Here is a 26,395-nt window from a genome sequence, read left to right as displayed (position 1 = left end):
CCAAACTGTCTAATCACAGACCTAGTATTTTTCAGCATCTTCTCCCTTGAAATTATCTATGAACACACCATGAATCATCTCATTAACATAATCTCAAGTATGGCCAAAATTCATTTTGAATAATGAAAGCCTTTTTTAAATATGTTTTTGAGACAGGGTTTTGCTATGCAGTTCAGGCTGGCCTTGGACTCATTTTGCAGCCCAGGCTGGTTTGGAACTCGCAGTGATCCTCCTGTCTCAGCCTCCTAAGTGCTGGAATTATAAGTGTGGGCCACCATGCTTGGCTTGAAAATCATTTTTATCAGGAAATTCCAAGGGTTATTGAAGGTCTGTGCCAAGAACTAAGGTCAAAGGGCAGATATGTTCTTTACTGTATCACAAGTAGGTGTATTTTATGTTAATCCTTTGTTCTCGGTTCAGTAATCATGCTTACAACTTTATGGGATATTCTGAATTCAAATTCTATCTTGTTCCATTTTTCTATAATTTTAATTCTCTAGGTATAGAGAAATTAATCATCTTTCTATGTCGAATATGGAGGCGACCTAATAAAACCTTTGAATTCATTCTCCATCTTTTAGTATTTCTTATTCACCTCATTATTAGAAATATCTGGTGTTTTGAGTACTTTACTTTTACATATTTTCACCATGAGTCATTTCTGTAGAATTTATCTGCTTAGGTTCCAATTTTGATTCCCTGGTCTGCAGAGTCACTTATTGCTTACTAATTGGCTTTCCATCTTCTGTTTTATTGCTCCTACCTCTTTCAGTATCTTTGTCCTGGCAGTTTTGACTATGGATTCACGAACAAGTAATGGTGAACTCATATGTATGTATGATACATAGGTATATATAGAGAGAGGCTGCCATTTCAACAGAAATTATGCCTCATTTTATTAAAAATATAGTCTCTCTTTATTGAGAATCTATATGTGCAAATACACCAACTTCCTAAAATTTATTTGTACTCCCAAAATCAGTGCTCAAATAGCTTCCCTGGTTATATATAGAAGGGGGAAAAAATTGAGTCTGCCACTGCACACTTTCCCAGTTGAGATCAAACAGGGTGTTGCTCTGCCTTATTTTACCTCTCATAGTGTTAAAAAATATCTGTTTTTACTTTGTTTAGTATCACATTTGCCACATTTCTTCTTCTTTTTTTTTTTTGGCCTCTGTTTGCTTGTTTCACAGTATTGGGATCACATTTTTGTGCTTTCTCTTGGTGATTTCACTGTTTAAAATGTACCACGGAGAGACTTTGAGTTTATTTCTGTGGCAGAGTACCTGTTTAGCATGTGTGAGGCCATGTTCAAATCCCAGCACCACAAACACAAATGAAATGGCCCTAAGCATAGTACTAAGTGTTAGTTAGTGTTTCTAAGCACAAGAAGACTGTGATATGCCTTATGGAGAATGTACATGTTAGAGATTTGTTCACATATAAATTATAGTGCTATTGTCTTTACACTGAATAGTAATCAATCAATATCAAGTGTTTTTATATAGAAGTGTAAAACAAGATTATATATTATGTATTCAATTGATGAAAGCAGTAGTTCAGTATTTAATAGCTCAGTATTTCTGGCAAATTTACAGAACATAATTACTGTAAACAGTAAGAGTTGAGTATATATGTTTTTAAATTTTATTTTTGAAAACAGTACATCTAAAAATTCATTTAGTGCCTCAGTAATTCAGTACAGTATTGAACTTGTATGTTTTAGGTACTTTGCAAAAAGCTGAGTATCCACTGGAGAATCAAATAGTCTTGATCTTATTGTACCTCTGCAGATGTATATAACATTACAAATAACTGTTGTTAAAGAAAAATCAGAAGGACCTAAGGTCAAATGTCAGAGACACTATAATTTAGACTAAAGGTCAGATATGGTCTCACTAGAGATATGTTTTGAGCTAAGGCCTAAATGATGAGTAGCAATTAACAGGGCCCACAATGATTTCAAGTGTGTGGTATACCAGCAAGGAAAAAAGCCTTGTGAGAAGGCCCTAAGGGACAGGGAGAACTGGACATGCTTGAAAGATAGAGCTTCCTGAGCAAGTAGAAGTGACATATCAGCCACAGCTAGAGAGAAAAGCAGGATCCATATCAGCAGGATCTTACTGATAATTACCAAGTAGTTTACATTTTAGGTATCACCAGGCTAGACCAAGTATCACTTCAGGTGCTCAATAAATTAGAGGGTGCTGGAGCATATTGGGAAAACCATTAGATTTATGTAGTTGTCTAAGAAAGAGTTGATGCTCATCTGGAGTACAAGTATTGGGACAGTTGCAAGAAATTTTTATGAATTCACCTAAATTGGCCAATGGTCATCAGACATAGGAGGAAAAGGATCATGTATTTGTCTTGAGATGGTCTACCTGGTTTTATTTTGATGTTTGTAAACTATTTCATTTGCTGAATTACCCCTATTTTTGCTATGACATTCTTTCATAACAATATATACTGAGTGCTTCATTTTTAACCAGATTATTTACATGATATTCATTCTCTTTGTAGTAATCATGAGTTAGTTATCATCCTCATTTTAACATTCAAGATATAGAAGGCTCAGAGCTTAAGCAGTTGCCTTAAAAAATAAAACTAGGGTTTCTTTGTTGACATAGAGTTCCTCTTTTCTCACAGTGTATTTCATCCTATCTTTCTTCTGTGTCAAAGTTTTCCTTCCTAGTCATTGTCATTCTTTTTTAAGGTCAGCCTTACTAAATTCAAGAGAAATTATTTTCAGAGGATTCCCAATTCATGTCATGTTTTATACACAGAAGAGGTTTACCTACCATTCCTCAGTTTTTATTCAGCATCTTAAGACTTACTGCAAAAACTGTTTCCCAAATGTGAATTTGCCAACCGTACACCTTTGCAGAGTCACTGCACTTGACACCTTTGCACAGAATCATTTATACATTTCAACACACTCTTCTCAACAGTTCTTTAATATAGGTCTAACAATTATCCACAAATTACAAAACATAGAGTATGATGCTCTGTGTGTGTGTGCATATGTTTCTACATAGATTCTATATGCTTAGAATCTCTATATAATATAGATGGGCTAAGCAGTGTGTATTCTCTATTTAAAATGACTCTAGCCCACACCAAAATTTGACAGTCAGAGTTCATCTACTTTCCTGACCATCTCCTCAGCTTTTATTATCTCTCCTGAATGTCTGTGCTTTTCTTGCCAGTTTTACAAATTGCTTAACCATATTTGAGACATATAAAAGCATGTCCTTTCCCAGATATTAAGTTTAATCCTCCCATTTCTTTTTTAGAAATGTAACTTGTCCAGAATAGTAAAAAATGAATATTTTCTTTCAGATATGGAATCAGTGTGTGAAACCAAAATATTATCTCTAAAGAAGAGACATTTCAATTAAGTAATACTTATGTCTGAAGACATGCCTACCTTTATTCAGCCTACATTTCTTACTCCACATCAAAAAACTATTAATGAAGAGAAACCTTGTGAATGTAAGATATGTGGGATGACCTTTGATCAGAACTCACAATTTATTCAACATCAGACAATTCATTCTGGTGAAAAACCCTATGAATGTAAGGAGTGTGGGAAATCCTTTAGTAGTGATTCACTTGTTACTCAACATCAGAGGATTCATACTGGTGAAAAAAACATATGAATGTAGGGAATGTGGCAAGGCTTTTAGTTGTAGTTCATATTTTTCTCAACACCGAGGATTCACACTGGTGAGAAACCCTATGAATGTAAAGAATGTGGAAAAGCTTTTAATTTTTGCTCAAACCTTAAGGATCATCAGAGAATTCATACTGGTGAGAAACCACATGAATGTAAAGTATGTGGAAAAGCCTTTACTAAAAGTTCACAACTTTTTCCGCATCTCAGAATTCATACTGGTGACAAGCCTTATGAATGTAAAGAATGTGGGAAAGCTTTTACACAACACTCAAGACTTATTCAGCATCACAGAATGCATACTGGTGAAAAACCTTATGAATGTAAGGAATGTGGGAAGGCTTTCAGTAGTGCCTCAACATTTACTAACCATCACAGAATTCATGCTGGTGAGAAATTCTATAAATGTAAAGAGTGTGGGAAGGCTTTTATTCAGAGCTCAGAACTTATTCAACATCAGAGAATTCATACAGATGAAAAGGCATATGAATGTAATGAACGTGGGAAGGCCTTTAATAAAGACTCAAACCTTACTCGACATCAGAGAATTCACAAGGGTGAGAAACCTTATGACTGTAAGGAATGTGGAAAGGCCTTTGGTAGTCGCTCAGACCTCATTTGCCATGAAGGAATTCATATTGGATAGATGATAGAAAATAAGGCCCTTTTGTTACTAATTTTCATATTTTAATAAACAGATCATGGGAACAAACCAGGAAATACAAGTTCAACTTGGTAACTTAAAACAACAGAAATTTATTTTCTCACTGTTTTGGAATCTAAAAAACTGAAATCAAAGTTGTTGGCAGGTTGGTTCCTTATGAGAACTCTTGAGAAATAATCTATTTCATGCCTTTCCCTTGACTTCTGGAGAATCCAGCCATCCTTGGCACCCCTTGTCTTATACATACAGCATTTCCCTCTCCTTCATCTTTGCATTGCATTCTATGTATCTTCTTTTATATGGACACTAATGATTTCATCTTAGCTTGATTACATTTGTGATCATCCTATTTCTATGTAAAATCCCATTCATTGACACCAGAGGTTATAACTTTATCTTTTTTGAGAGACACATTTTAACCCATAACATCATGTTATGATCATGTTAACACTATTTTGTCTAATGTATTTAGACTTTTACACATAGCCTGTTTATTGTTTTTTACTACTTGGTCTTGAAGCCAGGGTGCTCTACTATTGAAGCATATCACCAGTCCTTTTTTTTTTTTTTTTTTTTCAAACAGGGTCTCATTGCATTGCCCAGGCTTAACTTGAACTTGCAGTCCTGCTGCCTCTGCCTCTGTGGTAGCTTGTACCATCAAGCTAGGCTTTTTTCCCCCAGTGCTGTGGATTGAGTCCAAGGCCTCAAGCATGCTAACAGCTGCTCTACCACTGACCTATACAGTCCCAGCCCTATTATAATTTATAATTAAATGTATTTTAAAATGTAAATTTGAGGTCTAAATTTAAGCCTCCCATCTCTTTAAAAAAAAAATCCTACCCCAGAACTATTTATCTGGTACTTTCTTCTTTTCCTACTGGTATCTATTTGATATATTTATTTCAGCTTAGGTTTGGGGGCCATTTTTTCTATTGTGGTGACCTATAGATGTATACTTCCACCAATTTGCACTATAACATGTATTGTATAGATTTTTTTTCATACACTTTTCACCCTTGGCAAAATTATAACATTGCTTTTGAGAGCAGCTTGTTTTCTCCCCTTGTTTCTTACTTTAAAAAAAGAGAAAAGGGAACATTAAAAAAAGATTATCTCAATCTTACTGACCAGAGATGACTACTTTAAAATTATTATAAGAAATTTTTCCAGACTTAAATGTAATATCCATGCTGTACCATAATCCAAAATATTCCATGATAACTATTTTAGTAAGTGTAGATCTTTATCATTATTTTTAACTGTGTCAATTTTCTTTGGTATGCTCAACTATGATTTTGTTAAGTAACTACTGATAAATGGTACAGTAGACTCTGAAGCTTTTCAGATATGAAAGTTGCCTTCTAAATGCAACTTTAATGCTCTTTGTTTTTTCCTTTAAAAATTAATTTCAATGCAGAAATAACTAATGAATATTTTCTCCCTATAAATTATCACTAATATCTTTTCATTCTTCTCTTTTACAACAGTAGAAATTTATTCTCTGACAGTTTGTCTGACAACTCTGAAAACAATTTTTTCTTTTAAACTTTTAATATACTTATATACATGTATACATACACAAATATGTAAGAACTATGTAAATACTTATAGAAAACAATGTCATGTTATAACTTGTGTTTATAAATATATACTAATGTGTTGTGAGGATTAAATGAATTAAATATAAAATGGGACTGTTTCTAATATATGGTAAATCTAATGGATGTTATCCAATATTAACATCAGTATTTTTATAGTTATTGTTTGTGAAAAAACTTTTAAAATGTATACATCATAGTTCACATCAGAGAATTCATAAATGAGAAAGACCAGTAAATGTGATGTGCGATGTGCTACTCACCAGTTGTGCAAAACCTATCACTAATGCAGGAAACAGCTGCCTGTATCTTGTCGACCAACATGGTGCTGGTTATAAGAAAGACAGTATTACCCTGTAATCTGTCTTATTAGCAGATGGTAGGGCACACTGAGAGCCACTTGTTTTAGAAGACATATGGGACAGCTTGGATTCTGCTTCTTGGTGGGAGAAACCAGAGAGGTGCACAGCAGTAATCCCAGTACTTTGGGAGGTTGAGGCAGGAGGAGGATTTCAAATTCAATCCCAGCCTGGGCAACTTAGACTATTTTAAAATTTAAAAAAATACAAGGGCTGGGGATATACCTCAGTTTGAAGGCCCTAGATTCAACCCCCATCGTGGGAGGGCGGGGAAAAATGAGGAAGAAAGAAGGCAAACAGATAAGCCATGGCAGGCATGTTCCAACCACAAGCAAAGATGGCATTTGGGCTCCAGCATTCTAGAGTCTGGAAAGATGGACTGTATAAACGAAATATTTGGGCACAGGAAGATGAAGGGGAAATAGGTGAAGTGGGCTCCAATGGTGCTTCCTGAATTTTTTAACCATAGACACTGTGAGATAATGTTTACTACTCAATTAAATTTTGGGATACCTGGTTATTCAGCAGGCAGTTCTGTTGGGACATTTACATTTGCTGTAACTGAGAAAGAATACTTATTTCTAGATAGTGTCATTATTAGATCCCTCATTTCCATCAGCAGAGGTCACTTTTGAGGACTTTCCTGGCTACTGTACCTAAAATTTCACTTCCCTCCTATTTCCTATCCCCTTGCCCTGTTTATTTTTTGCACCTTGACAATGAACAGTTTCTATCTGCTACCACATCCCCAGTATCTAAAACAGTGTCTGGTTCATTATAAGCACTCAGTATGTTCTTATGTATAAATCAATGTATTAGTTCTGTTTAGTGGAGAAATTCCAGGAAGAACATTTGTAATCTGTTCTCATGAAGCCTAGTAGCACGTAGGTGACTTACTTAGATCTTTGTTCTAACATACTTGATCTCCTTATTCATTTCTACTTTCAAATAGTGTTTCCTCATCAGGTGGCAGATGCTAAGTTGGTCTCCAATAATCTCTGCCACCAGATTATTGTGGAAAGGGAAATTACACCCATATGTAATTTCTTCCTGAGCCTAACTCAGACATGTCATTTGTTTCTAATAGAATATAGCAAGGGTAACAAGATGTCACGTCCATTATGATGTTATATAAGAGTGTATCTTCTATAATAGTAGCGTATTACTTATTTCAAGGAAGTTGCTACACTGTGAACCACGCATTGGAGAGGGCTCATACGGCAAGGAACTGAGTGAGAGTGACCTCTGGTCCACAGTCAGCAATAAGTTGAGACCTTCAGACCAACACATCACAAAAAAAAAAAAAAAATACTTCCAACAACTATGTGATCTTAGAAGGAGACCCTCCCGTAGATGAGAATCAGATGAAACCACTGTTCTGGCCACTATCTTGACTGCAGCTTTGTGAAATCCTGAACATGAGGACCCAGTTAAGCCGAACCTTCACTCCCAACTCAGAAATTGTGGTTTTAAAATGTGTGTTGCTTTATGCTACTAAGTTTATGATAAAGTTAAGTAGCACTAGAGAACTAAAAAACAGGTCACTCTATTAGTTACTCTTTTTTTGCTGGGACAAAGTACCTAACATAGATAAAGAAGAAAATTCTTTGGCTAATGGTTTTAGAGGTTTCAGTCCATAGTCATGAGTCTAAATTGAAGCATACATCATGGCAAAAGGGCACAGTGGAGCAAACCTGCACACTTGGTAACAGCTGGGAAGAAAAGTGTGGGGAAAGCACCAATGAGACACATCCTAGTGACCCACCTTCAATTGGACCCCAGCTCCTAAAAATACATTCAGCTATGAACATCCGTAGATTAGTCTACTGGCGAGTAAAAGGCCCCCATGATCTGATCACCTGTCTATAAGTCTCTTACTCCAGTCATGCTGACAATTGAGATTAAGTGCTATAGTTAATAAAGCTATAGACCAGTGTCCACAAATGTCATAATTCAGTGTTTCTCACTGTCAGTTTTTTTTGAAGATGATGCCTTGTTTTAGGGCTGATTAGGGGTAATTAGGATTGTAAACCAAATCTGACCACCCTTGGCTAACCACAGGAATTATTAGGGATGGCTGAATTCTCTGCCAGAACTAGTCAAACAGTCTCTGGTGTTACAGCCTGCTAACAGGCATTTTGGAAATTGCGAAGTATCTTGCCCAAGACATTGGTTAACTACAAAGGAAAAAGAAGTGACAGTGAAGAAATCTGGTACTTTAACTAAGTGACCAAGGTTGATTACCCATCTAAGACATAATAACATACAGAAAAAGAGGGGAAAAGGGCTCTGAATTCAATCCCCAGTGCTGCCAATATGTATTTAAAAAGGCAAAGGACCAGAACAGACATTTCTCAAGTGGCCAATTAGTGAATGAAAAATCATTATCATTAATCATCATGGAAAAATCAAAACCACAATGAATATCAACTCACAATTGTTATAATGGCTATTATAAAAGAGACAGAAGATAAGTGCTGGCCAAGAATTGGGGAAAAGAGAATCCTTGTACACTGTTGGGAATGTAAATTAGTACAGCCATTATGAAAAACAGTAGAGTGGTTCTTCTTCTTCTTTTTTTTTTTTTTTTGGTTTTTTTCCGGTACTGGGAATTGAACTCACAACCTTGTGCTTGCCGGGCACCTGCTGTGCCACTGAGCTAAATCCCCAGCCCCAAGAGTGGTTCTTCAAAACACTAAAAATAGAACTATCATATGTTCCAGTATATGCCCAAAATTAATGTGTTGAAGAGATATGCACAATCCCATGTTCATTCCACCTTTATTCACAACAGCCAAGGTGTGGAATCAACATAATGTCTATCATTATTGGATAAATAAAAAACATTATATGCAATGAAATATTATTCTGCCTTTAAAAAAGAAGGAAATCCTGTCATTTGTAATAACATGGATTTACTTGGAGGATGTTAAATGAAGTAAGGCAAGCATAGAAACATTCTGTACAATCTCAGAATTAAAACATTGAATTTATAGCAGAGAGCAGGATGGTGACTAGGAGGGACTGGGTTATGAAGAATGAGAAGCTAGTTAAAGAGTGTAAAGTTTCACTTACAATGAATGAGTTCAGAGATTTGTTGTACACCATGGTAACTGGTTAATATGTTGTAAAACTGCTATGAAATTACACCTTGAATGTCCTTAACGCACATATAGATGTGAGGTAATGGACATATTAAATTGATTTATTAATTTTGCATCACATGATAAACTATAAATATAGATAATACTTGTCAGTTACACCTTAAAGCTGGGGGGAAACATAGCATTGTTTAACTTGATGAGTATATCACTTCTGTGATATTAATACACAACCTCAATATAATCACAGAAAACTGGATCAAACTTGAAAGATATTCCACAAAATAATTGGCCTATATTCTAGAGGAAGGTGGGTGCAAGCCACATTAAAAAAAAAAAAAAAACATGAAAATGTTTTGTAATATTTTTCTAAGTCTAAAATTACTTCAAAATAAATATAAGCCAAAGACTTGGAAGTTTCTCAGTCTTTTGCTCTTCACATCTACACTTTTACTCTTATAGCTTTCCCACAATTGAGCTGAAGGCAAGGCCATCAGGTCAGTCAGCCATCTTGTCAGAAAAAAAAAAAAAAAACAACAAAAAAAAACACATTTTCAAGGATTCTTGCTTTGGAAATGTTGCCCCCCTTTATTTTATGTTTTTTAAATTACAAAAGTAACATATGTTGTTAACAAGTAAAACAATACAAAGATATATAAAGTACACAACTATTTTATATCCCCCTTCACCAAGGTAGCCAATACTACCTTTTATTTTTCCACAATTGTCCTTGCTCATATAAACATGCATATATAATATATACATAGGGCTTTTAACACTTTTATTCATTTATTATGGTGGCTGGGATTGAACCCAGGATCTTGAGCATGCTAGGGAAGCACTCTACCACTAGCTACATTCCCGGCCCCAAATTTTTATTTTTCAAACAGTATCATATACATTACACAGTCTGCCCCTTTCATTTAACAAATATACCATAAATATCCTACAAATTAGAATTTTAGCGATCTTTTACCTGGCCGTATCCAAATGCATTTGAGGTATCATACTTGGTTCAGTCATTTATTTATTTATTTATTTATTTATTTATTTATTTATTTATTTGCCTCTTCTTTTCCCCCTCCAGCTCTCCTGGAAGCTACTTGCATGACCCACCTTCCCTCAACTCAGTACAAAATCTTCCATACTTGTCTCCAGGCATATGAAATCACACATAACATACATTCAGAAACACCTACAGACATTTTGTTACTGTTTTACAAAAGACAGTATTTTACATGTATCATCTATCAGGCTTTTTTCACTGAAGAAAGCATTGTGTAATTTAATTCCAGCAGCATAGTTTTAGTTTTCCACCATAATTGTTGTCTAAACATTCTGTGGAACAGATATAATGTAGACATTTCCTTCTCCCAATTTCCCTACTGATAGGCATTTACTTCTGTTCTAGTGAGATTCCATTGTTCTTGCTGTTTTTAGTTTTGTTTTTGCCATTAGAAACAAGTTACAATAAATGACTATGTTCATCTGTTCTTTGTGTATTGAGGTTGGATCTTCCAAGGGGAGAGGGCTGGGGATATAGCTCTGCGGCACAAGTGCCTGCCTAGCAAGCACAAGGTCCTGAGTTTGATTCCCAGTACAAAAAAAAAAAAAAACAAGGGGAGGATTCTCCAAAGTAAATAAGTACTTTGAGTTCTAACAGATGTTTCCATATTGCTTGTCAAAATAGCAATTGGAATTGCTTTTCAAAATGTGTTTGCAACAAGTGTATAAGAACAATACTTGTTCTGATAACAAAAAGAATTCTGTGCAATGTTACCTCATAAATGTAATCTACATTCCCCAACAATTATTGAAGCTAAACATTCTTTGATAGATCCATCAGCCACTTAACATTTGCTCTTCTCAGAACTCTGCCTTTTTTTTTTTTTTTTTTTTTTTTTGCCATGTTTTGCTATTGGGGTATGTTTTTCCTGTCAATTTGAGGAGTACTTCTTCTATAATCCATTCCACAATTTTTCCCTAATTATCTTTTTTGTAACATCCTTTGCCATTCAAAAAAACTTTACTATTGATGTAGTCAAATATTTATTTTTTAATAGTTTTTGAATGTCCTATATTGGTAAAGATAATCTCAATTTTAGGTTGTGTAGACCCTAACATTTTTAAAAAAAGAACTTTATTTTCAAAACCTAAGTCTTCAATCCCCTAGGACTTTGTGTTTGGATATTTTTGTGCCACTGGTCCAAATTTTTTTCCAAATTAAAAGCCAATCAGACCAGAATTCTTTTTAAATAAACTACTCTTTTCCCCTGTGGTTTAAAATTCTACTTTTTCCATACATGAAGGTTTACTTCAAATTTTCTGTTCTACTGATGTATTAATCTGTTCCTTTGATGATAATATAATAATTTCACTATAATGATTTCATGCTATGTTCTGATATCTGGTATAATATTTTCTTTTTCATACTTGTCTAACTTCTCAGGTATTTTTATATTAAATTTATGATGATTTTATATAAGCAAAAAATATCACTAAGGTTTAGTGCAATTCCAAAAGAAGTTCATAAATTATTAGGTGTTTATTGTCAGTATAGTTCTTGATTTCTATACACCGCCTTCTTAGAAAATTACCTTAAAATAAACTGGTCCCTTTTACTTATTGGTATCTAACCATCTTTCTAAAAAAAAAGGGATAGTTTCCCTTTTCTTTTTCATTGCTTATACCAGTTATTTTATACTATCTTGTTCACTGTCTCCAAGATAATATTCAATTCCTTATTTTTTTTAGTAAGTGGCTTCAGTATAACACATACTATTTATAGTAAGTTAGAAATGTTTGTAAATTCTACTAACTCCCTTGTCAGCATCTATTGATGGGTAATGATTCTTCTCCTTTAGGCTGTTAATGTTATTGATATATTTCTTTATACTGAACTGCTTCTGCATTCTTGGGCTCTAATTTGGTCATCACAGTCATAGTTGGTCATCCTTTAGGTATATAACTGAATTCTATTTGTCACAATTTTAATTATTTCTATATTCCTAAGACTGATCTTGAGTTTGTTCAACTCTGCTGATTTCATAAAATAAATTGAATAGTACAGTCTATAAATTGAAATATTATCAATAACTTTGGTAGTACTTTAAAAGATACATAGAATTAATCATGAATTTGTCTAAGACAGGAGTAAGATCCTAAATCACTTTTCCAGATGCTTCAGTGGCACTTGTTTTTATCATGTTTTATACTTCTTTCTGTAATTCTCATAATTTAAGTCTGCTTTTTAAAAAGCATTCATTTCCTGTTTTTAAAATATATGGATCTAGAGTTGTAGATGCTCTATTTTTATCATTCTTTTAATTGTGTTTCTACTGTGGTTACATCTCATTTTCTTTCTCTTTCTGGGTAGGGGAAGCAAATCTTGAAGAATAGAGATTTCAATTCCATTTCTTTTCTTATAAAGATAACATTGCAGCTCAAGGAAAGAAAAACTTTTTCCAAACATTGGAATGATGGAAAATTTGGGATATAGTGTCCAGGACAATTACAAGAAATTATAGGAAAGAAAAGTGGATGTTGCTGCATTAATTTCAAGAGATAACTCAGACAATAAAATAGTTCTACTTCACTGATTTCTGCATGAAACATTTCTGAATTATAAGACCCATATAAAGAGCATGATTTCTAATTTTCTATAACACATTTTAAGCAAGAGTAGAAAATATGAGCTGTGTATAGCAGGGAAACACTACATTTTGTTTAGCAGCATGCTGAGATCAAGTTTCTCAGAGTTTTGTTTACCTAATATCAGGCAGTTAAATTATTCCTTAGCTTTAACGTGTTTCCAACAAAAATAACTTTTTTAAATAAACTTTTGGCTGACTTAACAAATGACATTAAAAATATTGCTTTCTTATTCAGAGAAGGGCTCAATAACAACTGTTAGAGCCATTTACATCTATTACAAGCAAGGTGGAGAAAATGTACCTGATATATTATGTTCTTAAAGTAGCTGGCCATTGCATTGTTACTATTTTTTATACTGTTAAGACACCTAAAGAAAATGGTGATATTCAGAGTAGAAAAACTGGGGGGATGGCATTCTATGTACTGTGTGACATATGGATTTGATATTCACAATTTATGTGATTCACATTAACAATTCCAAAATATAAATAATTATGTGTTACACTGAGGAAAGTACCATCATATATGTACATGTCTTTCCACATACATTTTGTAATCTCTTGTTATTCTATTCAATACACTTTTAAAAAAATTTTATGTCAAAGTAAACATGTTTATGCAGTATATTATAAAGTATTTTCCATAGTCTTTCCATTAAAGTTTTATCATAATTGCAGGATGACTTCCTTTTTAATAAAACATGTTTTATAACTTCATCTAGTTGTTAAGATTTCTCCTAGAGGGGCTGGGGATTTAGCTCAGCGGCAAAAGCGCCTGCATGGCAAGCGCAACGTCGTGAGTTCGATTCCCGGTACCGGAGAAAAACCAAAAAAAAAAAAAAAAAAAAAAAGATTTCTCCTAGGGATAAATTCCTATACCCAATGAAACGGTATCATGGTTAAGGATTCCCCACAATCATTAAATTTTCATTCCGGTAGGTATTCTTTCTAGCATGAATTTTCTGGTGTCTGCTTAGGTTTGGCTTCTGGTAGAAAGCTTTGCCACATTCGTTGCACCCATAGGGTTTTTCTCCTGTATGAGTCCTCCAGTGTTTATTGAGGCATGACTTTTGGCTGAAGCATTTTCCACATTCTCTACAACGGTAGGGTCTTTCTCCTGTGTGCATTTTTCGATGTACATTGAGGTATGACTTCTCACCAAATGACTTCCCACATTCACTGCACACAAAAGGTCTCTCTCCTGTATGTGTTCTCTGATGTTCTGTGCGGTGTGACTTTTGAGTAAAGGCTTTCCCACAAAAAAAGCATTCAAAGGGTCTTACCCCAGTGTGAATTCTCTGGTGTTTAATTAGGGTTGACTTATGTGAAAAGGCTTTCCCGCAGTCAGTGCAACCATAAGGCTTCTCCCCTGTGTGACTTCTCTGATGCCTAATGAATTCAGACTTGTAGCAGAAGGCTTTCCCACACTCACTACAGACATGAGGTTTTTCTGTAGGTGGAATCCTCTTTCGTTTGTACACAAGAGAATTGGTCACTGCTGGTTTATATGTAAGTGCTGGGTTAGGGCTGAAAGCTTTCTCACAGTGACTACATCCCCAAGGTTTTTCTCCATTAGATCTTTTATCATGGTTGCTGCATTGCAACAATTTCCCATATCCATAACACTCATCTTGTTTTTTTGCATAGTTTCTCTTCAAACCAATCAAGTCTAAATTATCATTCAAACTCTTTCCACAAGGATCCCAGTTATTGGGCCTTTGAATTGAAGGAAAAAGATCAGTGCTCAGAAGTGATACTTTCCCGAACTTACTACATTCATGGATTTTTCCCTTGGGCAATGCTTTCTTGCTGATGAATGAACCTTGCCTTAAAAACATGTCTTGCTGTCTCTTCCTCTGGACATCAACTTGCCAGATGTCTTCTGGAGAAAGTACAAGTGAATCATTCCTTATGAATCTTTGTTTATTGTGAGCTGTAATAAAATTATCTTAAGAAATGCCCTCAAAGTTGAAGTGTGTACAGTATATGAACCATAGCCAAAACTACAATTCAGAGAAAAGTGTTCTATGGTAGAGAAGATTTAGAACACTGGCACAAATGTAATGCAGTATATCATAGGATACACACAATTTCAAAGAAGTAATGACATCACAGAGCAGGGATTGGCAAACTTGTTCTTAAAGGGCCAACGAGAAAATATTTTAGGGATTATGGGTCATATGGTCTCTCTCACAATTATTTAATTCTCCCATTGTAGCAAGAAAACATAGACATTATGTATATATAAGATTGTGACTGTTGCAATAGAACTTGATTCACAAAAATGGGTGGCTGACCTATAGAGCATGGTTTCCTGACCTATTTATGGAAGAGAGAGGTTTAAACATTACATAGCACCTTGCTATTCAATGTGAGGGTCTTCAAGGAATGACCTTACCTTAAAGCTTGTTAGATTGTTTCTCAGGCCCTACCCCAGACCTACTGAACCAGAAAATCTGTATTTTAGCAAGATGTCCAGGTTAGGGTTTGATAAGTACTGATATAGCAATTATCAGAGAGTTTATCCTCTTGAGCTGGTTATAATATAAATAATAAAGCATTCTGAGATGGATTAGATGAAAGAATGGATTCAACAAAATTAAGTAGGATTTAAAACAAGACTTCTAGCCAGGTGTAGTGCACATGCCTATAATCCCAGCTACTTGGGAGACTGAAGTAAGGGATCATGAGTTCAAGACCAGCTTAGGAAACTTAGTGAGACCCTATCTCAAAAAAAGTTAAAACAGGAGTGCTTGTTGGATAGAAATAACAGGAGTTAGGAACTTGGATAGGAAAAAGTAGGACCTTTATTTTCACTAAATTCTAATTACAATTGAGCATGTCCTTTGATTATGAATATAAATATCTACACAGTATTAGCAGTTCCTTTTTACACTTATTTATGAATATGCTATTTTCATCTCATATTACAGGTTTAAAGATTTTTCATAACATGTTTACAATTATCTCTACTTTGATATTTATTAGACATAAAGCTATATCTCTTTATTTACATATAAATAAGGAACTGCATCTACTATTACACACATTTTGAAAATATCTTGATAGATATATTTCTCACTTTTTGTTTCAATAATTACTATTTTTTCAGTAATTTCTTTCATACTCTTCAGGAGTGTGTGTGTGTGTGTGTGTGTGTGTGTGTGTGTTTGAGGGGGATGAACCCAAAGGTACTCTACTATTGAGCTACATCTCAAACTTTTTTTTTGTTTTTGTTTTTTGAGACAGAGTCACACTATATAGTTAAGACTAGCCTTGAACTCACTTTGTAGCTCAGGTTGGCCTCAAAAATCACAGCAATCCTCCTGCCTCAGCCTCTCAAGTGCTGGGATTACAGGTGTGCACCACCGTGCTTGGCTTTCATTGTTACATGTAAAAAAAAAAAAAAAAAAGAGTCTTGAAAAGAATGCCAAAGAGGCCTGTGGCACAAAAATAACCCCTGACTTACAGACAGACATTTAGGCATGGGTCCAATATTAGGAGATGTCAGTTGAAAGTAAAAAGTGGGAGGTATATAAGATATTGTGGTACATAAGATATTTTATATAGTCATTTTACATCTATACTGAGTGTTAATTAGAAGTGGTTAAGATGGATGCCACTTTACCTACTTTATCACCCAGCCATCCCTGGATACCTGTCATCCGCTAACCCACACATAGAGTTCACCTCCTCCTGTTCTGTGATCCTATACACTTCCATCTGTGGGAGTGCCTTAAATTTGAGTACAAGGAGGAAGGAAAGAATGGGTAATACGGCTGTGGATATGGTCTGAAGCATTTTACCTGGAAAGTGTTAGAGAATAACACTAGGAGTAAAATCAGATAAGCTATTTGTAAGACCACCTGAATGTGAAAGAGAAAGTATATTGATAAGCAAGGAGAAAGGGAGATGGACCAAACATTTAAGTGGAAGTAGGAAGATTAGGGGAGGGCAAAGGATCATCAAGAAGGATGGAGTGCTCAGGTCTTTTAAGAGCGAGACCTTAAAGAAAGTTTCAAAGGTGCCAATCTCACATAGTAACCTTTTTACTAGGTATATCACACTTACCCCGACAGCGGCAGCCTGGACACTGTGCCTCACAAATCCATGGTGCTTCTTCCTGTTCCAGCCTAAGGATCACATCTGGTTTGGTGCCTTCATAACCTGTTCCAGGGAAATTATTCAGGTCTTGGGCCAAGCTCCTTGGTCTTTGGGGCCTCTCAGGAAGCTTTAAAGGCTACACATATACATGTTATACTTGGGTGGGGACTATACATAAACCTTGTCCAGAACCAATGAAATCAGTAATCTAGGATCACTGAAAGGCTGAATGCACAGAGGCATAGTGTAAGGGTTGGGACTGCATTCTATAGCCAGACTGCCAGGGTTCAACCCTAGCTCCACAGTGTACAAGGTGGGTGACTCTGTGCAAGTTATGACACCTCTCTGTGCCTTGATTTCCAAATCTGTTAAATAGTAGCGGCTCATAAAGCTTTCTTAAAGTTTATTTTCAAATTTTTATTGTTTTTAGACTTCAGATTACACTGTGATGGATATAACATTTTAAGAATATAATATTCTAGCTTTCAAATGTATGCATGGAATAGATGAGGAAATACTGTGGTAAAGTTTAAGAATAATGTTCAAGAAGGTGATTAAAGTGGAGCATGGTGGCACATGTCTGTAATCCCAGTTCTCTGTGAGGCTAAGGTAGGAGGAACGCACGTTTGAGCCCAATGCCTACCAAGACTCTGTCACAAAATTAAAAAGTTGAAAAGGTCTACCGTGTAGTTCAGTGTGAAGGCCCTGGATTCAATTCTCCCCCCACACACATACAAAAAGAGTAAATGTACATTTTTTAAAATGCTATGGGGGAAAAGGAACCCTTCTCAGTTGTTGGTAGGAGTGTAGAGTTGTACAAGCACTAAATGAGTATGGAGATTCCTCAGAAAACTAAAACTAGAGAATCTATTTAACCCAGCTGTGCTCCCTCTAGGTATCTTTCCAAAAGAGCTAAAAGCATCATAACAGTGATATATGCATGCCCATGTTTATAGTAACACAATTTACAATAGCTAAATCTTAAAAACAACCCACATGTCCATCAACAGATGAATGGATAAAGAAAATATGGTATTTATATACAATGGAGTATTATTCTGCCATAAAGAAGGATAAACTTGAGTCATTTTTAGGTAAATGGATGCATTCAATACCATGTTAAGTAAAATAAACCAGATACACAAATTTAAATATTATATTCTTTTGTGTGAGAAACCCAAAGGGTAAATAAGGAGCAAAACGGAGGCTAGATATCAAGAAGTAAGAAGAACATGTTCAAATGGGAAGGAGAAGAAGGGAGGAGGGAGGAGGAAGGGAAGGAAAAAAAGAGAGAATGGAAGGGAAAAACGGAAACAAAGCTTTTGTAAATGGGAAGGGGAAGAAGGGTTGAGAAAGGAGAGAGGAATGGGGAAAAAAGAAATTAAGGCATATGTACTAATTTAAAAACATTTTTAAAAGAAAATACTAGTGTTCAGCTGTTCTAGTTATAGTTTCATTGAAGTTAATTTGAGAGCTATCCTCTGGCATTAATTATTGGGAAAGTATCCAGAAACACTTCTACCGTAGCCACCTTATTTACAAGGCACAGAGATGATATCCTCATCTGGACTGACATCTAGACATCTAGACATCTAGACATGAGTTTTTGTTTATTTTTAACCATAAAACATTATAGGCACATGTCCAGTGGTTCCATTCAACAGTGTATATACACTTATTTTTAAAACATTTGTTGCTGTCTTTCTATATCCATGGCATTACATTGTACAACAGAACAAAGGAGAGAGAAAGAAAATCAGATATGGATGTTTCCTCAGAGCTTGAGTATTTTGTTGTGGTGGTGGTGATGATGGTAGTGCAGGGGACTGAACCCTAGGACTACTATACGCTGAGCAAATGCTCTACCACTAAGCTATACCCTAGTCCTGAACTTGGATCTATTAATGTAGATATGCAGCATATAAATAGCTAGAAAAACAAGTTAGAGAGTACTCAGTGCCATAAAAGTTACACAGATAAATGAGAGACATAGCAATCAGAGAAAAATAGGAAGACTTTGTGAAGAAAGTATTCTTATAAAACTGATTCAAAATTTACATGAATGGACACTACTTATTTGGTCTTATTTATACCCATTTCACTGACTTTTCATGTCCAACTCAGTTGTCCAAGACAATAATGGCATTCTTTGTAAATATAGTTTTAGGTGAAAAACTCTGTACCAAAACTCTGTGAGTAATCTGACCTTTGTACTGGATAAGCATAACACAAGGTTAAAATGAGTGAATGTGATTATGGGGTTGACATTAAACAATCATAGGCTGAAGAAATAGATTTTTGGCTTGGTGTAAAATATAAGGGTCTCTCATAAATGGTCCCTAAAAGGGTCTCTCATAAAGGGTCCCTAAAAGGGTCTCTCATAAAGTTTTTAGGAGAATTAAATGAGTCAATATCTTAAAAGTTGCTAAAATTGTGTCTAGCACATAGAAAGTACTAAGTAATTATTAAGAAAGGGAGCTTAGAGGCTTTAGACACTTCAGTTGGTTTTGGTGACTGACAAAGAGAAGATGGTCAGTCAAGTGTAATCTGCAGTGTATAGATGAAGCAGATCTTACCCACTGAGACCAGATTGCTGTAGGTCTCCAACATCACATCCCGGTACAGGGCTCTCTGCGCAGGATTCAGCCGGTGCCACTCCTCTTGGGTGAAGCCTACAACCACATCTTTGAATGACACAGGTATCTCCTGAAGCTGAAATGTAAAGGCAAATGGTAGTAGGGTGGATGGTACTGATTTTTAAAATAGTCACAGGTCAGATCTTACCAGGATTATGGTAATGATCCATATGAACTAAGAGACATTAGTAGTATAACTATCTTAACAAGTAGTATAACTATCTTAATTAGTATAACTATCTTAACTATTATATATACATACATAATAATTTTTTTCTTTTTGCTTTTCCCTCCCTTCTTTTCTCCATTCCCCCATCCGTTTCTCTTTCCTTTTGAAGTTTATTCCCATTTTATAATATCTATTGTACAATTTGAATCTTATTTTCTCCTTCAGCTTCTCACACTAGGGAGACAATACGATGTTTACAGATGCATGTCTGGTTTATTTTACTTATGAGTACGGTCTCGAGTTGCACCCATTTACCTAGAAAAGTCTCCAGCAAAACTGATATTAAGGGTGGCAAGTTATTCAGGAATAAAATAAAAGTATATAGAATGCTATGAGTGCTGAGATAACGGAAGAAAAGAGATGATGTGATGAAGGATGAAGCACATGCACAAAGCACATGTTAGATAATGAGTGAGTGTCTTACTCTAAACAGACTGTGAAAAGTCATGGATGCATATTGTATCACTAGAGCAACCACTAACATCATAATGCAAAGACCTATACCTAGGCAAATAAAATGGGATCCTAAAAGAGAATTCAATTAAAGTTAGGTGTAGTGGGTCATCTCTGTAATCAGTCACCTCACTCTGGGAGACTGAGGCAGGATGATCACAAATTCAAGCCTCGCCTATGCAACTTAGTGACTTAGTGACACCCTGGCTCAAAATCAAAAATAACAAAAAGGACTGAGGATGTAGCTCAGTGCAAAAGCCCTGGGTTCAATTCCCAGTGCCAAATAACAGAAAAAAAAATTCACAAACACAAAATAAAAAAGGAAAAAGAACTAGAACAACAAAAGCAGATGAGGCCAAGAAAAAAACATATTAAAATGACGGATATAAATCCAACTCTCTATTTTATACATCCATATTTTGATAAAAGATGTTCCTTCATCACTATAATACCAAGTTTGGAAACTACCTAAATGTCCACAAAATGGGGAACTGGTTATTATCAGTATTATAGCTTGTATGTAGATATCCGCTCAAAGACTCACGTGGCCATAGGTGGAACTTACCAGAGGTGACTGGATCTAGAGTGTGTGATGCTAGGATTAAGGATGTGATACTGGAGTTGATTCCCGGTGTGATGCTTGGATTCAGAGTGCCCTACCCTGGGTGTCAGTGTTACCCACCCTGGTAACACTGGGCTGGTAGCCTGGACAGAATTTAAGGGACAGAAAGAGGGCTACTGTTGGCACTTGCTGCTTGCTACTTCATTACTTCTTATGTTGCTGCCTTCTGCTTTCTGAGGCAGGAGGCATTATAAACTGTTTCACTTCTGCAATGCTCCTCTGCCATGCCACCCTGCCTTGGAGCCAGCCATCTATGGACTAAACCTCTACCAACTGTAAGCTACAATAAACCTTTCCTCCCTTAACTTTGGATGTTGGGTATTCTGTCTCAGTAGTAAGAAAAGGTAATTAGTCAGATCTCCATGCACACAATGGATCATTTATGTGTTGGATTTTTAAAAAATGATGTGGTCCTAAGCACTAATATGTTGGGTAAAATGGCATGTGTATTTGTTTTCTTATGGTTTCTATGAATAAAATAGAGGCTATGGCATTCCACTCAAATCACCAGAAGGGCTTGAAACCTTCCTGAGAATTGTCTGTGGCCAATTTGAGCTCTTAAGGTTATCTCTCCTGGGGCAGCCTGCAATTGATAACTGGTCGATTTCTAAATATAAAAGGCCTCTCACTTTAAGAAAACTCTAAGCACCAGACTATTTTATAAGATCAGATCAGATGTTTGCTCAACAACTCCTGCCCAATCTTGCTTCCTTCACCGTCTTACAGGTATTTCAAGAAACTCCTCAATAAACTTCCTTTGTTAAAATCTTCATCTCTGAGTGTGTTTTCCTGAAAATGCAGCCTATGACAAAATATTTATAATGCATCTATATTTTTCTAGGTCATTTCCCCAAGATCATTTTTACCTGATACTCGATCATTTTCTCCTGTCCTTAGAAGCAGAATTGAGACCTATAAAAGTAGAAATAGCAGGAAGAAAATGGTAAAATAACAAAAAACAGAGCCGTGAGACCAGGCCTGTCCTGAAACTTATAAATTCCTTAAATAAATCTTGTATACAAAACTATGCCTTAAATCATCATGGTAAAAGAAAAATGCCTGCCATTCAAATCTAAATGTGGATAAATAAAATGGACATTCCGGGAAATAAAAGTTCCTACCAAAGCATAACTGAAAGTTTTGTTAATGAACACATTGAGACTTACATAATCAGACCTAAGCATAGACTGGACAATGGCTTCTATAAATTTATGAAAATATTACAAAAAACCCGAAGCAAAGTCAAATAATTGTATAAGGCTAGAAAAATATACTCAAACAATGATCACAAATAATTAATGGAAGACAACACCATGTTATTCAGTCAGTAGATTGAGTATTACCATTTAAAACATAATTTTCAAAGCCAGGTATGGTGGTGCACACCTGTAGTTCCAGCAACTCAGGAAGCTGAGGCAGGAGGATCACTTGAGCCTAGGAGTATGATGTCAGCCTGGCAACAAGGCAAGACCCTGTCTCTAAAATCAAAAACACAATTTCAACAAAAAATGATTAGGTTGTTTTTAACCCAGATGTTTAAGATATAACTGTAAGGCTTAATGAACAACAAAATAAGGATGAAAACTAGGTTGTGTACATAAATACTTTGTAGTACGCCTGAATGCTTGATGTCAGAAATGTGTTAAAATTACCAATGAAGCCAGTCATGGTGGCACATGTCTGTAATCCCAGCATTCTGGAAGAGTGAGGCAGAAGGATCAAAAGTTTGAATCTAGCCTGGGAAACTTAGCGAAACACTGTATTATAATAAAACATGAAAAAAGACTGCAATGTAGGTTGGTATAAAAAAAAATCACCAGAGAGACACCTTGTAATTTTTTAATGTCTTTTTTATATTACATATTTTTATATTATGTCTTTTATATTATGTTTTATATAATTTTTTGTATTATATTATGTCTATATTATATTTCTCTTTCTTGAGGTGATGTCACTTCAACAGAAAAAATTTAATGTCCCCAGATAATAACCCATACCACTTTCACTACAAAGGACTGGAGTGCCTTGGAAAATGGTTGAAATGCATGTGGAGCAAAGAATACAAGATGTATAGATGTCCTTCCATAATCTTTTTTTTGTCCATAATCTTAAATGTGTCAGAAAGCAAGGATACTGCTCCAGTGGATAAGTCTTAGCAACGGAGCACAGCAGCCAATAAGGGACTCCAACCATGTGAGGAAGAGTGTTTAGTGAAAACTGGCCATATCTGAAGAAACTAAACACAAAACTATAATATAACCCAATAGTTTCCATATGAATGCACATGTCATAAAATTTTAGCCTCTAAAAACTATGAATTTGTAGCAATATTTTTTAAGTCACAACATCAAAATATCTTTTTCTTTTGACAGTTAAGCTGAACTGTGAACTTGATTGGCTTCAAAACCATCTAGGGGATTAATAAAGCATATTTCTGGGAGTATCTGGGTAGATGAGGGAGGTGTAACCTTGAGTATTACCTCTAGTCCATGGCCCCTTCCTCTTGGGCACTGATCCCCTGCTCTGCTTTCCGACTGCCGTGAACCAAGCAGCCTTGCTCCACACCCTTCTGCCATGATGTTCCTGCCTTGTAGCCATTAACCATGGACTGAAATCTCTGAAACTGTAAGCCAAATATATCTCTCCTTCTTGAAGTGGTGGGTGTCAGATATTTTTTCCAGCAATGGGAAAATAAAATAATCAATCTCTTAAAGTAACTGGTACTGTAATGAGATATTATCATAACAGTGGAGGCTTCCTATTTCCAAAAATCCATGTATTAGGAAATATGAAACTTAATCTGGATAAAATATTAGTAAAGAATGCTCTACTTGTCAGACTGATGGTCTGAATGCACTGTGCATGACTTAAAGGCTGGAAGTGAAAATCCACATCCAGGAGCAACACAGTTCTCACACAGTTGGTGGAACTGCAATCTGGTTTAGCCATTTTTGAAAACTGTTTGGTGATAGCAGTTAAACCTGAACACAAAATTCTCTTTCAACAGTTTTATTGCAGGATACTCACCACAGATATTTATGTATGTTGTCCACTGCAAGACTTATACAAAAATGTTCATTGCACTTTTGAGCATAATAACCTGAAACTGAACTAGTAGTTTGTATCAAATTACTTCCCAAAAGAACTTGATAAACTGACATGTTTCTATGCAGTAGAATATTATTCAACAATAAAGAGGAGTGAGCTAGGCCTGGGAGTATATCTCAGAGGTACAGCATGTGTTTAGCATGTGCAAGATCCTAGATTCAATCTCCAGCACCAAAAAAATAAATAAATTCATTAAATAGAAATAAAGAACTAGAAATGAACTTATATCTATGCAACAATGTGGCTAAATCTTAGGCATTTCCAATGAAAAATAACATATTGAATAATTTCGGTCAAGTCCTAGAACAGGTAAAATTAATCTATGGTGACAGAGTCCCAGTAGGGGAGGAAGACAGATACCAAGTGAGATGGGACAAGGAGTCAATTAAGATAGAAGTCAGCAAGCATTTTCTTTAATGGATCAAACAGTATATATTTAGGTCTTGTGGGCCTTTGAGTGTTTGTAACAAACTACTCACCATCATCATAGGACAGAAGTAGCTACAATAATTATATGCAAATAATTAAGTACGGCTATGTTATTATAAAACTTTCATTACAAGCCAAGTATGGTGGTTCCTACCTGTAATCCCAGACATTTGTCACACTGAAGCAGAAAGATTGCACGTTCAAGTTCAGCTTGTGCAACTTAGTGAGAATCTGCCTCAAAATGAAAAATAGCTCAGTGATAGAGCATTTGCTTAGCTTACTACAGTAATTAACAGTACTATAAAACAGAACAAAAACAGATGAACAAAACAGACACCAAAAATGGCAGGCCAGATATTGTTCATGGATTATAGTTTGCCAACCCCAGTTCTAAGATGATGGAAATGTTGATTCAAGTGGTGGCTGTAAGTAGGTGTATATATATATATATACATATTTAACTCATCTAGTTGTACATTTAGGATGTGTACTTTTGCTCTATGTATTTTGTACCTCAGTGAAAGATAAAGGAAATGAAAATGGAAAAAGTAAGAGAAGATAAGACAAAATAAAACATACCCCTATGTTCCACCAGCACTGACTCCAAGACAAGGAAACTATCTCAGCAAAGGTGGGTAACGAGTGATTTTCTTCTGATTAGGATTCTTGAGTGGGGATCCTAATGGCTGACAATTCAAACTTCATCCATCCCCCAGCTGATTCCCACTAAGTCCAGGCTTTGCCTATTGAGCAATATTATATGATGACAACCTTTGAAAACAGCAACTGCCAGGTGAGATCCCAGCTACTCATGAGGCTGGGGCACAAGTATCACTTAAACCTAGACCAGCATGGACAACATCGTGAAACCTTGCCTAAAACAAACAAGTGCAAAAACAAAATGAAACGTAACAAAACACAGAGGAAAAACATTAGTATCTCTCCTCTGCTGAAAAAGATTGTTATTTTCCTATGGGACAAAGAAGAGTTTCTCCGGAAACCAGTGATTTTCCTGTCACTTATTGAGGTTTCTTTTTTACACAGTTGATGAGTTCTGAGTTCTAAGAAAAGTTACCAGAAAAGGTTGAGAAACATTGGTCACTGCTGGAGTAACAGATATCATTTAATCATATACTTTTCATGAATCCAAATAAGCATGAGAATTAAAAATGACATAGTTTAACGATTACATGAGTATCAAAGTATCCTTCAGTATTAATCCTGCCCTCATACTGTGCTCAACACTGAAGGTAAAAATTTCTGTAACATTACCATCTTTCACCTGAGCTAACACCCATAAGACAACTGGAGATAAATTTTTATAGCAAAAGTTTGTTAGTCTAAAGTACTTCAGCATGAAGGCTGACGTCTTCACATACTAAATGAATTTTTAAAATTATATACCATATCTTAATTATATACATCTTCTGTTGACAAACTGTTGTCTGATTTATTTATATATTTAAGTAGGATTCATGAGGGGCTGTACTAACTATATTAGTAAGAAAAAATAAAATTTTCTAACAGGAAGAAATTATAGAAAAAGTTCATCCAAACATATGAAAGAATGTGACTGAAATTAAGTTTCTCCTTTTAAGGATGGTAAATATCTTCCAATTACTATAGTAATTAGCAGAAAACATTAGTTATAATGGTGTCCTAATTTTTAGAATGAATTATTTTAAAATTACATATATTTACCTAGCTTTTTTTTATAAAAGTCATTTCTTTTTTTTTTTTTTTTTTTTTTCTCCGGTACTGGG

At 35.3% G+C, this 26,395-nt stretch overlaps 2 protein-coding genes across 7 annotated transcripts in view; one reads left to right on the top strand and one right to left on the bottom strand.

Moving 5' to 3' along the window:
- The window catches only part of LOC102029951 (zinc finger protein 850), a 277,918-nt gene that overhangs the window by 163,002 nt on the left and 88,521 nt on the right, over positions 1 to 26,395 (top strand). The window contains 4 exon segments of the mRNA XM_013522334.1: positions 3,479 to 3,647; positions 3,649 to 3,712; positions 3,715 to 4,275; positions 17,535 to 17,556. Of these exon segments, the coding sequence (XP_013377788.1) occupies positions 3,479 to 3,647; positions 3,649 to 3,712; positions 3,715 to 4,275; positions 17,535 to 17,556 (816 nt within the window).
- Positions 13,876 to 26,395, bottom strand: part of LOC102005458 (zinc finger protein 793) — a 55,158-nt gene continuing 42,638 nt past the window's right edge. For 2 of the 6 annotated variants that reach the window (XM_005399907.2, XM_005399908.2), the window contains exons 4-8: positions 22,482 to 22,573; positions 21,962 to 22,007; positions 19,732 to 19,867; positions 17,123 to 17,218; positions 13,876 to 14,933 (exon numbers count right to left, since the gene is read on the bottom strand). In XM_005399907.2, coding sequence (XP_005399964.1) covers positions 13,951 to 14,933; positions 17,123 to 17,218; positions 19,732 to 19,867; positions 21,962 to 21,976 — 1,230 coding nt within the window. In that variant the 5' untranslated portion in view covers positions 21,977 to 22,007; positions 22,482 to 22,573 and the 3' untranslated portion in view covers positions 13,876 to 13,950. Of the gene's footprint in view, positions 14,934 to 17,122; positions 17,219 to 19,731; positions 19,868 to 21,961; positions 22,008 to 22,438; positions 22,456 to 22,481; positions 22,818 to 24,786; positions 24,819 to 26,395 lie in introns of those variants that run through there. The other 4 variants (XM_005399911.2, XM_013522326.1, XM_013522327.1 and 1 more) reach the window with 4 other exon arrangements.

This window comes from Chinchilla lanigera, unplaced genomic scaffold (assembly GCF_000276665.1).
Source record: "Chinchilla lanigera isolate Chin_1 unplaced genomic scaffold, ChiLan1.0 scaffold00067, whole genome shotgun sequence".
NCBI lineage: Eukaryota > Metazoa > Chordata > Mammalia > Rodentia > Chinchillidae > Chinchilla > Chinchilla lanigera.
Note: the sequence above shows the minus strand (reverse complement) of the source record. Positions and strands in the feature narration are given on the sequence as shown.